The sequence below is a fragment of the Dermacentor silvarum genome, chromosome 5 (assembly GCF_013339745.2).
Source record: "Dermacentor silvarum isolate Dsil-2018 chromosome 5, BIME_Dsil_1.4, whole genome shotgun sequence".
Classification (NCBI taxonomy): Eukaryota; Metazoa; Arthropoda; class Arachnida; order Ixodida; family Ixodidae; genus Dermacentor; species Dermacentor silvarum.
In genome coordinates, this window is record NC_051158.1 from 176,747,415 (window position 1) to 176,760,794 (window position 13,380).

Genomic DNA, 13,380 nt, shown 5'->3' on the forward strand with positions numbered 1-13,380 from the left:
ACAGTTCACTGAAGCCAAAATGACATTTCTCGGGCTTTAACGTCAGGCCAGCTGAGCGTATGGCTTGAAGAACAGTGAGTAACCGGCTTAGGTGCTCCTCGAATGTAGCCGAGAACACTATGACGTCGTCTAAATAGACCAAGCAAGTTTGCCACTTCAGGCCTGATAGTACGGTGTCCATTAAACGCTGAAAAGTGGCTGGCGCTGAGCACAGACCGAAAGGAAGTACCTTAAATTCGTAAAGACCGTCGGGGGTCACGAAGGCCGTTTTCTCACGATCTCTCTCATCGACCTCTATCTGCCAATACCCGCTTCGTAGGTCCATTGATGAAAAATAACGTGCATGCCGCAGCCTGTCCAGCGAATCGTCAATGCGTGGCAGCGGGTAGACGTCTTTCTTCGTGACTTGGTTTAATTTGCGGTAATCGATGCAGAAGCGCAAGCTGCCGTCTTTCTTTTTGACCAAGACCACGGGTGAAGCCCAGGGACTGTTAGAAGGCTGGATCACGTCATCCTCGAGCATCTTGGTCACTTGCTTTTGAATCTCTTCACGTTCCTTTGGAGCTACACGGTAGGGGTTTTGTCGAATCGGCCTCGTGGTATCATCCGTGATTATACGGTGCTTGGTCAGCGGTGTTTGTTTCACTTTTGACGTAGTCGAAAAGCAATCTTCGAACTGGTGTATCAGCTCCAAGAGGCGCTGTCTCTCAGAAGGCGACAGGGTGGAGCTGACGTCGAAAGACAAATGTGTCGAGGCCGGAACGGTCGTGTCTTGACGTTGTAAAGCCAAACAATCGTTTACTTGAATGACTTCGTCGCAGTAGGCAATTGCGGTGCCCTTTTGAATGTGACGGCGTTCGTCGCTGAAGTTCGTCAGAAGGACTTCCGCTTGCCCATGAGTCATGTCGAGTAGGCCTCTAGCAATCGAAATGCCGTGGGTTAGCAATAGTGCAACAATTTGCTCCGCGATCACATCCCCATGGTAGGGCTTCCGGCACGAGACAGATACAAGGCGGCAGGAGCGCGGTTGAATGGTCACATCGTCGGCGAGTCGCAGACGCTCATGTTGCCCGTCATGAGTGGTGTCGGCATAGGGGCTTGCAGAGAACGTCACCATACGGCCCGGAATGTTTATGACGGCGCCGTGATCTCGCAGAAAATCCATCCCTAAGATGAGGTCTCTGCAGCAGTCGGGGATAATGACGAAAGTGGCAACGAAGCTGGAATCACCGATGTGAATTCGAGCGGTACATGTTCCTGTTGGTGTTATTACCTGGCCACCGGCACTTCTTATGTGTGGCCCGGTCCACGGCGTCTTCACTTTCCGAATGCGGTCGGCCAGCTCCTGCCGCATGATTGAGAAGTCTGCGCCAGTATCAACAAGTGCTGTAACGTGATGTCCATCGATGAAAATGCTAATATCGGCACGGGCAACGTCGTCGGCGGTAGTATTCGTCGTCGTCGTATCGTCCTCTTGGGTAGCGTGGGGGGTATTTGTGGCGTCGCGACACTGGGCAACCTTCCCCCCGGAGGTCGCTGCCGTTAGTTTCCCCGGCGCGGACTAGGGGAACGACCACCCCAACGACGTCAGCGAAACTCTGGCGGTTTGGGGAAGTGTAACGCACAGGGGATGGGGACTGCAAGCGACGACGCGGTGAAGCTGCTTGGCTGGTCGACAGGTGATCACGATTCGGGGCACAACGGTCGTCAAAGCGCAGAGAAGCGGCGGGCGAAAAACTTGCCACCCCAGCCTCTCGATGGGGACAGAAGCGGGCAATGTGGCCAGGTTCCCCACAATGGAAACAGAGTGGTCGACGGTCGGCCGTGCGCCACAAGTCAGTACGGCGAACAGGAGGTCGTCTCACAGACTCTCGTTGCCACCACGGCACGGGAACGGTCCGAGGCTGAAATGGCGGTACCTCCGGTGAAGGGGGAGGACGTCGGACCACGTCGGCATAGCTCAATGGACGTGCCTCAGGGCATGGAGGTGGTGAGGAGAAGGCTTGCCGCAACTCTTGGCGCACGACTTCGGCAACCGAAACGACTGGAGACTCCGTAGGAGTAATGCCGAGGGCTCGCAGCTCTTCACGTAGAATGACTCTAATCATTTCCCGTAAAGAAGGCTGGTCAACACCCTGAGCTGCGGCGCTTATTGGTGTGTTGTTGGGTAGGCGATCAAAGTGGCGGCAACGTTGCTGAAGTGCCCGCTCAATGATAGTCGCTTCTTTGATGAAGTCGTCGACCGTTGTGGGCGGGTTTCGGACAAGGCCTGCAAACAGCGGTTCCTTAATTCCCCGCATAAGGTGACGCACCTTCTTCGCCTCGGTCATATCGGCATCAGCTCGGCGAAACAGACGGGCCATATCCTCCGCATACATGACGACAGATTCGTTCGGCTGCTGTACGCGAGCCTCAATAAGTTGTTGCGCGTAATCGCGCCGGTCCGAACTTGCGAATGAATCGAGGAGCTGACGCCGAAAATTGCCCCACGTGTGGAAGCTCGCTTCCCTGTTCTCGTACCACGTGCGAGCACTCTTTTCGAGCGCGAAATAAGCATGGGTGAGTTTCTGTCGCTCGGTCCAGTGATTGACATCAGCGACGCGCTCATACTGATCGAGCCAGTCCTCGACATCTTCGAAAGCATCACCATGGAAGGTTGCGGGAACGTGAGGCTGTTCAAGAGTCACCTGGGAAATGCTCGGCGCCGTCTGAGAAGAAGGAAGAGTGGCCGATGGTGTTGGAACAGCCATGCTGGTGGGAGGCGCAACGGGAGGGAATTCCGGGCTCAGGCCGAGCAGGCGCCGACTGAATCGATGGACTGGAGTCGTGACGAGAAGTGGAGCTTCCGGACTGGGTGTACGAGTCCTTATAGGGGTTGAACGCATGAGGTTCAAGGCGCCAGCACCTCCACCAGTGTCGCAACGTCAGAAACAGAGGTCGCACAGCCCTGATCAAGAGGAATAGCAGGAGGTCGCCTTTTTTAATACAGCGCGCTGCCGCGACTTCTTCTTCTTCACCGCGCCTTGATAGAAACGCGCGTGCCTGCTCGCATATTCCTCCTCTTCATCAGAGTACAGGCGCGGCAATAAAATAATACACTCGTTACGCATATGAACTTCTTCAAAAGCATAAGTGAGGAAGTTCGCTTCAAGATGGCTGGAAGATATGCAATACCGAACGAACCAAGCCAGACAAAGTGTGCTGGAGTCCTTTTGTGCTAAACATCTTTGAAAATCTACGGGTCCATTTTGTCAGACTGCAACAGTTGTCTCAATCTGGGGTCTTCTTTTTCTGAAGCAGCAGGTTTGCACTTTCTTGCCTCTGACTCCACATCCTAAAAAATAAATTTGTAGAAACTGTCAGCTCTCTAGCGCAGCAAAGCTGCGAGAAGTGTGTCGGTAGCACTAACTATCGCACATAACAGGTGAAAACATATGATGGACAGGGCGGAAGGGAATCTTGATAAACACCAGTTTTAAATTGATTAAAAGGCTAAATTGTCACCATGCACTTTTACACAGTGCACAGTCGCCCGTAGAAATGAAGCGTTGCTGTCTCGCAAGTATAACCTACAATTCACCAATTTTTGTTTTGCGCTGGCTATCTATATCTTTATCATAGCCTGCTGCTCAGTATTACATGTGTGTACGTTAGCTGTTATGCGTATTGGATGCATGTTAACACGTATACATGTTCATTTTTCACCGGTGATCGCTTTCCACCGGTTACAAATGTTAAACGTTATCCCTCGGTGCAGGAGGCGTCTTCATGGGAAGCTTCTCGAACGTTATCGATGCTTTTATCCGTCGTCTGTGGTCACCGACGCCCATGTAATCTAATTGTATGAGCGACGCGAATCGTCTAGAACTTTCTGGAAGACACGCGGGCACCAGGGATTAATCTGGAACCTTCGATGCATAAACGCATAAAAACCGACGCGTTTCGCCGCTGATGAGATTTTCGACGATCACCGCCTGTGTTCGCCGCTATCAATGTGCTTCGAGTGCAGCTTGCTTTTGTGGGCACAGGTTCGCCCAATAACGAACCAGTTTCGTCATACATAGTTTTACGACTGCTTTCTTAACTGTCACTACTACGTAACAATATTTACCATTCCCCTATGCAGAGTAGCAGGACCGAGCATGCTAGCTCAGGCCGACCCCCTCTGCCTTTCTAATAAATTATTTCTGCTTCCTATAAACTGCCGTGAGTCACAACTTACCCTAAATTTCACAAGAAGTCCGTGAGCTGGAATGTAGTATGAGGCACCATTTGCGACGACACTGTTGTCTTATGCATAGGCTGAATTTCACAAAAAATTAATAAAAATAAAAACACGTTAATAGGCAGACGCGGACAATAACCTACAGGAGTCCTATACTCTGTCATGTTCTTAAGGTTTGTCTAGTTATTTCAATTCATTTGATTTCATTTTGTGCTTTGCTGCGCAGGCCACGTGCATCGGCGGCCGCCGAGCGGCTATGGAGTCCAGCCACTGTGAAGAGTGCCAGGGATGCCGCCCCTAGGCTAGAAGAGCATCGCTGCAGAATGACGAGGTAAAACAACAAGAACAACCACACCAACAATAATAATAGTAATAACAGTTATAAAACCTTCCACTCGGCCGCGCAGCGCTTGAAACAGCGAAGCTGGGCGATCGTAGCCCAGCATTTTCCGGAAGTGCGCGCGAACTTTTAATCTTATTACTCATGATGATGATAATTTCTTTTCGCGCGTCTCGGACTTACACCGCGTTGCAATGCCGACACCGCGTTCCAGGAGACCCGCTCCGTGAAAGCGTCTCTCACTCTCTCTCTCGCTCTCATAGCAAGCAAAAGCTCTTCACCTCGCAGAGCACGAGCGTGCCATCGCGCCAGCTGTGGACGAAGACGACGACGCTCGAACGCAATCATATGGTTCGCATAAATGCGTGTTCTGCAAGCGTGGCTGTATAGCCTAGTGATGACGACGCTCGCCTTGGGAACGGGGGTACGCGGGCTCGAATCCCACCTCGCAAGACAGTTTCTTAGTAATTTCTTGCTGCGCACCACAAATTACGGTTGGCTTAAACAGCTTCGCTGTTAACAATAACCGTAATAATAAACGCCGGAAAATCCCTGTGGGCATCGAGCAGAATGCGGGGTGTCGACTAAATTAACGGAACGACCATGAGAGCACCAAGACGTAGGCCGCTGTTTCATGACCTGCATGTCATGACATTAATTTCATGACCTGTCATTTAAATGTCCGAACCCATTTCACCGGCTTTTGAGAGTTTTAGTCTCTTTTCGCTGAGTCATTGTCATTTTTGCTGTTTCATGACTATGACTTCTATCATTATCCTTTGGTGTTTCCTTCGCTTAGTGCCCACGTCATCATCATCATGATGGAAGCATGGAAGCTGATGGCGACAACATTGAGTGGAAAGCGATTCCAGCCCAAACGTGTGCTGGGAATAAATGAGTTGTGATAACATTTAGTGTTTGAAAATGGAATCCCAACTTTATGAAGGTGATCGATGCAGTGGAATTGTAGGATGGTTATTTTGAGTAGTCTGTCCTTCATTAATGAATTGCTAGTAAGCCCTCGCGATCCATATTCCTCTAATGTGTCACCAATTTTTCTTACTGTTCCTTTCTACAGCAGTGTTTAAACATGTCACCTAACCTTTTCCCGCGATCATAGTACTCATGCGCTCACTTAAACAAGAACCCACCTCTCCATTATAAAGAGCTATTTCAAAACGTCGTGGGTTTATCTTTTTACTTTCCCTGCAGGCGTGGCCTTGCAGTCGAACCTCAGAATGGCCCTGGATTCTGCGAGTGCGACATAGCTATCTGAGCTCTGCAGCTGCCACCGCCAAGTCCGTCAGACACGGCACACTGTCACAAGCCTCAGAAATCAATCAACAAGACGACGCACAAGAATGTGATCGCTTCAGGGACAATAAACACAGTGTTACAATCGCCAACACAAAGCAGCTTAGTGTAAAGGAAAATGAAAGTGAGAAAAAAATATGCTCTACCTTGAAATAAAGTATTTTATTTTATATTCCAGATGATACACATCAATGAAATCCAGGCGTCGTCGCTAGTACATTTTTCAGTTTATGTGCTCTTGGTTTTCTACCATTGCCTTTTTTCTCTACTACGAAACGTTTCACATTTCAAATAATAATCCAGACCGACTCCGGTAACGTTCAGCGCTTCTGTAACAATTGCAGATCCTTTTTTGCACATAAGAAAAACTGTGCAACACATGAGAATTAGCAACAAGTAATCGAAGCCAGCGCGCTGCATATCTCAACTCGTATCTCTCAGTCCAATCACCAGCTTTGTTTGCAGCGGCCGCACAAGCTCTGGAGAGAAAGCGAACGGGAACGAGCAAAGATCACCAGTCTTGGACACAACTTTGCGTTTTTCCGTTCATATTTGTCGGTGACCGTGCACTGACACAAGGTCGAGTAATGCTGAGGTGTGTAACCATGCGCCATGTCTATTGAGCCAGGTTGCCGCTGGCTGTGCCAAATACTTTTTCAGGTTGCAGCCAAACAACAACTGCATAATTTTACACGATGTTATTTCGCCATAGTTGATGTATTTGTTTCTCAAAAAAATGTCGGCAGTGTGCCCTAATGGTGCAAGGCGGGGTCACAGTGGAGCTAGTTCCGGTTTGGCACGTCCCATGGGTTTGCGGGCTTGGCGTTGGAAGTTCTCGGTGACGCGCAGGCCCGGAACCGATTCCCGGCGGCGCCGAGCATTCAGTCGGCAGCGTTCGTTATTTCTGGCCCGAAATTCGGGATCCTCTGCTCGGCAACGGCCTCGGCGGGATGGGCAGGTTCGGCTCTCCTTCGTCGATGGTAGTCCCGCTTGGCCGCGAGCCGAGCTTCGTCTCCTTCCTCGGGAGTCTTCCCTTTCTTCGGTCGCCCCATGTTAGCTGTGCACGCGTGTTCACTAGACGAGAGAGGCGACACGTCTGTCGGTGCGCCGGCTGCTCAGAGCTTTCTAGCAGATCAGTGACGTCACGGCTAAGCGAACACTTGCTACTCCTCGGCTAGGGAGAGGAAAGGCGAAGAGCGCGCATGCCTCGGCGAGACACCGCCCTATGCACGTGTGTGATGCGATGAGGTTGCGTGGCTCGGCGACGCACAGCTGGGCCGAGTTTTCTGTAGGCACGAAACAGACTTACGAAAAGTTTAACAGCGCCACTGTAAAAAATTCTTCTGTTGTCCTTTTTTTATGTTCATGCTTATCTGCTGAACACGCTGATAAATAACCCAACGAACCCGAGGCAGATGACGTCAAAGTTTCTCTGGCACTTTGCTGTCATCTGTATCAGTCATATGTTTCAGGTGTTGTATCCAGAATTAAATAGGCTTAATTGTTGCCATGACTGAATTTCCCTCAAGTGTCGGCCACCCCCACCCCCTCCTTCTCACTCACCCCCAATGTTTTTCACACTCTTAGGAACTACCGCGTTTTGCCTGTAACTCTCTAGCGTTAGCAAATCTCTACGAGTAATTGCTGATGAGGAAAATTTGCGAAAACGAAGAGACAACTCGCAGCCAGAATGTCGTCCCACGCGGCCGCAATGCAGCTTGCCACCTGCCCCAGCGATGCGCGCTTGACGTTATGGCCGCATGGGCCACATCTTCGAATCCAAGCCGACCCATTAGTTTTGTGTGCAGGTTGTTTAATAAAGGTATCGGTTCGGAATCGAACAAATACGGCATACGCAGGGCAATGTATACAAGAACAAAATGTTGCAGATGTAATAGAAAGAGCACAGTTATGGCAATCATGCACCAGCTTTAAGCCACAAAGGAACCCCAGCAGGTAGTGTGTGGCATGACTGCATAGATGCTTTCACATAGCTCCTCCGAAACTTCCAGTGTTATGCACTTTTACTATTCATAAATGCCATTTAATCAATTCATGAATGGCAACTGAAAGAAGTAATCGTTCAGAAACATTAGTCTGTTGATTGCCTAAACAAACAAATAGATGACGAAGAGCTCTGTGAAGCCGAAGAAGTACTGTTTCACGCTATGTGTCGGAACGGAATGAAAACAAAAACGAAAAACGAAAAAGAACGATATTTTTGACCGGTACGAAAACGCATCCGAAACGGTATTTGTTATTTTGTTCCGGAGTGAAACCGAAAGATTTTTATCGGTTTTTTGTTCATGGCGGAATTAGGCAAACCGCAGCAACCGACGTCACGTAACGTGAGAATTAGCGCTTATCTCAGGGGTCCGCATAAGTGCGCATCTCAGGCAGCGATAGTGCGAGCGATAGCCGGTCGAGCACTCTACTAATCTGCCAGTCGGTACAGCAGCAGATCGGGATCATAGCAAAACCCAGGGCTTGCGCCCTGAAGAGCTCGTCGTTTCGTTTTCTACAGGTACAACGCTTTGTTATCGAAGCTTAATCGTTCGTTTATGTTCGTTTAAGTTCGTTTTATCGCAAAACAGCGGTCTCACATTTCGATGGGTACCCTCGAAGACGTGCTGCTTCTGAGATCATGCTCAGTGCCTTCACTGGCACTGAGCATTATCTCATAATTCATAATAGCCTGCATACCGCGAAGCAAGGACGGCCTCACCGAGGACGAGACGACTAGGGGAAGCCCTCGTCGTCAGCCGCATCACATTCGCGCTGCCATATCAAACTACGTGCATAACGGTTGCCACGCACATAGACAAATATATTGCGTGAAAAATATTTGAGAAATATATCGAGAAAGCTATTCTCAAATTATTCAGAGAAAAAATTTGCGTAACTTGCACTGGAGGCGCAGTGCTAAAGAGATAGCGGAGCTAATGGGCACCTAGCTAGTCCTGGCTTTTGGGCTAGGCTAAGCAGTACCAGGTCATCCCCAGCATTTTTCGGAATCTATCAATTATTGATCGATTAGCTATTTATTGGCTATCGATTATTGACTAAGCTTAAGTAGTCCCAACCGTGGTTAGCTAGACGTAGCCAGGCTCAGCTTCGCTAGTTCACAGGGGTATGTGCCTTGCGCTTGGACCTTTCTGCACACCGCCAGGATCGGCCCACATTTTTTTCTGGATGCCTAACGGACTAACGACCGGTTTACACAGTTCCGCTGTTAAAATTGCCGTGTTTTTATCATTACTTTGCTTTAAAATTTTAGGATGTGAACCGAAACCGTTGTGAACCGTTACGGAGCATTTTTTTTTTTCGTTCCGCAGCAGGACCGGAACGGAACTTTCTTCCGTGGAACGAAACTAAAACCAGTACGAAAAAAATTACACCATCTTCCCGTAGGGGAACCCTGAGTAGTATGCGAAGCAGCCATGGGGTTGACTCGAGGTAGTTTTATCAGCTGTATAAACTTGGACATGCAGCACCACCAGCAACGCGCAGAACTGTTGTCGACGCCGTCGGCGTTTTGCCCGCGTTCGCACCGAACGCGCGCGGCGTTAGTGACTGTTGCCGGTGCCTCTGGGGCGTCTACCGTCGCGCCTCTAACCTAAGCTGCTTCGCATTATCGCGCGCGGAGCCGTAGGTGTTGCCATTCGTTGCGCAAACCGGAGAGGAGAGGAGTGTCGGAGAGGAGTGGAGGAATGCCGAGAGGAGAGGAGATGAGACAAGGAGAGGAGCTAGGATGCGCATGCGCAGTAGTGGTGTGGACGCCGCACGGCGGAGGGAGGGAGGGAGAGAGGGAGTGACATAGCCCCGACCATAAGATGCTTTGCATCTAAAACACTTCGTTCCGACACTTTGCATGGTTTCACGTAGGGCCAGGAAATTATCGAACAGCTTGTGAAAAAGGCGTACACGCGAAGTTTAGTGACATGGTGCTAATGTGTGAAGCAGAAATAGTTGCGTTTATATCTCTTGTAATATAATGAAAGTCATATTTGAGAACATTCAAATGACCCGCGCTTTATTCTGCACGATTTGTATGACATCTCATAAATATATTGGCGGAGGTTTCCATATTACTGAGGCCTGATATAGTTCAGTACGTGCACATGTTGTGTACGCAAGTTGATGACCAGAGATAGAGGGATCATCTCATAATCCAAGTGACAAGAAGTCTCAGCTATACGCTGTACTGAACGATCAGACCAGTTCAGTATACTTGTGATCTCAACAACAATGCAGAATAACTAATAGTAAAGCACACTGATAGGTGACGTTAGTGCGCTTGCATATTTCCTGAATGAACTTGCTACTCAGAAATGTTGAGGTGCATGAGCCTCTGAGCCCACCAGCCTTCTGCAGTTCTTCGGTTCTAGTGTAACAATAACTGATCATTACGAGTGAAAATGCGACCGCAATGCATGCACTCATCTGTGATGGGATATATGGTCGGTGTAATTGTGGACGAAAGATTGTTTATTATAGTTAAGAACAGCATTGGGGCGAATACAGACCTGGTGGCATGCACGAAATCTTTTTTAATAAATGCAGAGGTAACGCTTTCAATTACACTGCATTGTGAGCGGTCTGTAAAGAAGCAGGAAATGCAGATTAAAATACGTGGTTCAATGTGAAGCCACCGGAAATGTGAAACCACCCGAAACTGCCCACCAACGGACTCGGCTCTTTCTCAGGAAAAAGTGGATATCGAAAACCAGGTGGGATTCCCATTTTTCAAGCCTCTACGACAATTTCTTGGCGGGCCTCGTGGCGGGAGAGGCGCGAGGGCGCGCGCCGTAGAGCCGGCTTTCTCAACAATTACCGATCATGCTCTCAACAATGGATGTCACCGTAGAGGGGCAACGCATAACCGAGGAATAAATGGATACAAGCAAGGGATGGAAGGATGTCAGGCACAGAAGATCACACCAGCAAACCTCCCAACATCGCGAGAGCACCTTGTCGCCGACGTGGTCTGACAAGCGCAACGATAACCCCAGGAAAGAAAGGCTAGAGCAGATACGCAAGGCAAGCGGGATGCCACATTTGCCAAGAGGGGATCACAAGATTGTGATCAGCCCACGTGGAGCACTCAAAAAATCCGAACACGGTGTAGTTCACCTAACAGCGGCTGTACAAGACGCGGCAGGCATCCCTCCAGACTAAAGGGAGGAGGATATCGTCTGCCGCAACAATTATCAAGATATCCTAATCGTCAGTACATCGGATCAAGAGCATGCCAACAAATATCAGGAAGTAGCACGTATCAAGATTCAAGACAAGTTTTACAAGACCAATGCTTACGAGACGGCACCGGACATGACGGCCAAAGGAGTCATCAGAGGAATCCTACTGGACAAGGGCCCAAGAGACATCACAACAGCGGTGGTTACGAACAAGAACCCAACGGCGATAGCAGCAAAGAGAATCAGTAATGCTACCACAGTGATTGTGCTCTTTGAAGGATACAAAGTGCCCACGTACGTCCGATACAGGGCAGCGCTGCTCCGAAGCTCCTTGTACCGGAAACAAGTGGATTTCTGTAACCAATGCTACAGACTTCGTCTGTGTGCAGACTACAGACAAGATGTGTGCAGTGGGTGTTCCGTTATATGAGATAGGACTCTAGGAACTACCATCAGCATTCGAGCTAGGGTTTACTGCTAACGTTGTGGACTGGTCATCCCCTTAAACATGGCACGCGCACATGTGCAGCGTTTTTTCTGCCGAAAAATCTTCGAAAAGGGGGCTTATGCCATAATATGTGCTTAGTTGTCATCGACAGAGTATCAAGGAGTTGCGAATTGGCGCCGCACGAGCTTTGTGAGCCATGAAGACGACAGCGACGACGTGCCACGCGGCTTTGGCACAAGCGCACCGAGCGTCGCAAGAAAAAAAAACAATCTGGGAAGAGGAGAAGAAGTCCGGGACAGACACGTCAGGGGGATTGTTCGAGAATGGCGGCTGGGGTGCGGATGTGCACCAGCGTAGGGCCAGAACGACCCGAGCGTACAAGGCCTTCACCCAACCACATCGATGTGGTTGGTCTGGTGTCTGCCGGGCGCGACTTAAGCAGGGACCGTTCGAGGAAGGCTGCTGGGGTGCGGAGGTACGGGCTTGACGGGCTCCTGGACCCGGGCTCACAGAGGCCTCCTCCCAGACGCAAAGCGCTTCCCCCCGACCACCTGTGGCGACCCTCTTGGTTTGCGGAGACGGGGCGGCGTTGCGACGATCAGACAGCTGCATGGCTCGGCCGTCCTCAAGCCCCTTACAATAATTTTTGTAGAAAGTCTATATAAAGTGTGTAGACATTTGTCTATGAAGTCAACAGACCTTTTGTAGACATTTCTTTAGACTAGTCTACAGACAGTCTGTGGACTTATGGCCATACACTAATTGTAGACTAGTCTACAAAATGTCTGAGTCTAAAGATTGACTATAGACTGTCTATAGATCAATGAAATTTCACTTTTGTAGCCAAATGTCTGTGGAATGTCTATAGACAAGTGTCTATAGGCTTATATAGTTCTGATTTTGTAGAAATAGTCTATAAAATGTCTACAGACAGATGTCTATAGACTATCTATGGACTTTCTATAGACCAGCCCATAGACAGTCTATGGACTTATGGCCATACACTAATTGTAGACTAGTCTACAAAATGTCTCAGTCTATAGACTGACTATAGACGGTCTATAGATCAATGAAAATTTACTTTTGTAGACAAATGTCTGCAGACTGTCTATAGACAAAAGTCTATAGGCTTATTTAGTTCTACTTTTGTATACATAAGTCTATAAATTATCTACAAACGTCTATACACTATCTATAGACTATTCCTATAGACCAGTCTATAGACAATCTATGGATTTATGGAAGTACACTTCTTGTAGACTAGTCTACAAAATGTCTGATTCTATAGACTGATTATAGACAGTCTATAGATCAATGAAAATTCACTTTTGTAGACAAATCTCTGCAGAGTGTCTATAGCCAAAAGTCTATAGGCTTATATAATTTTACTTTTGTAGACATGTCTGTGAAATGTCTATAGACTATAAACTATTCCTATAGACCAGTATATAGTCTGTCTATGGACTTATGGCCTTACACTTTTTGTAGAAGGTGGTACAGTCTACCTACAGAGAGTTCCTGTAGATCAGTCTATAGCTAATCTATAGACTTCAGCCTTACAATTTTACAGGGTGTCCGAGCTAACTTAAATTTAGTGAAGCTGTTCAATGATAAATAATATTAAGAAAAGACGCTGCAATAAGATCTGATTTTAAGACCTATGGGGTGCATTCGGCCGTGAGTTCAGAGGTCTGACCTGTAGGTCTTTTTATGGTCATATATCTTGCACCGTGTTGTTTTTTAACCTTTCATTTTCATTGACCAGCTTGGCTACAAATACTGGGACACCATATATACTAGATAATACACCACATTTTGCGAACTATGTTTCGGCAGGCAATGTTATTCTATAAAC

General features: G+C 48.4%; 1 protein-coding gene across 2 annotated transcripts in view; it reads left to right on the forward strand.

The window, feature by feature from the left end:
• The window catches only part of LOC119453929 (beta-hexosaminidase subunit alpha), a 106,240-nt gene extending 100,223 nt beyond the window's left edge, over positions 1-6,017 (forward strand). The window contains exons 13-14 of one of the 2 annotated variants that reach the window (XM_037715967.2): positions 4,452-4,556; positions 5,778-6,017. In XM_037715967.2, the coding sequence (XP_037571895.1) occupies positions 4,452-4,556; positions 5,778-5,841 (169 nt within the window). In that variant the 3' untranslated portion in view covers positions 5,842-6,017. The remainder of the gene's footprint in view (positions 1-4,451; positions 4,557-5,777) is intronic. The other variant, XM_037715965.2, reaches the window with a different exon arrangement.
• Positions 6,018-13,380: the final 7,363 nt, after the last annotated feature.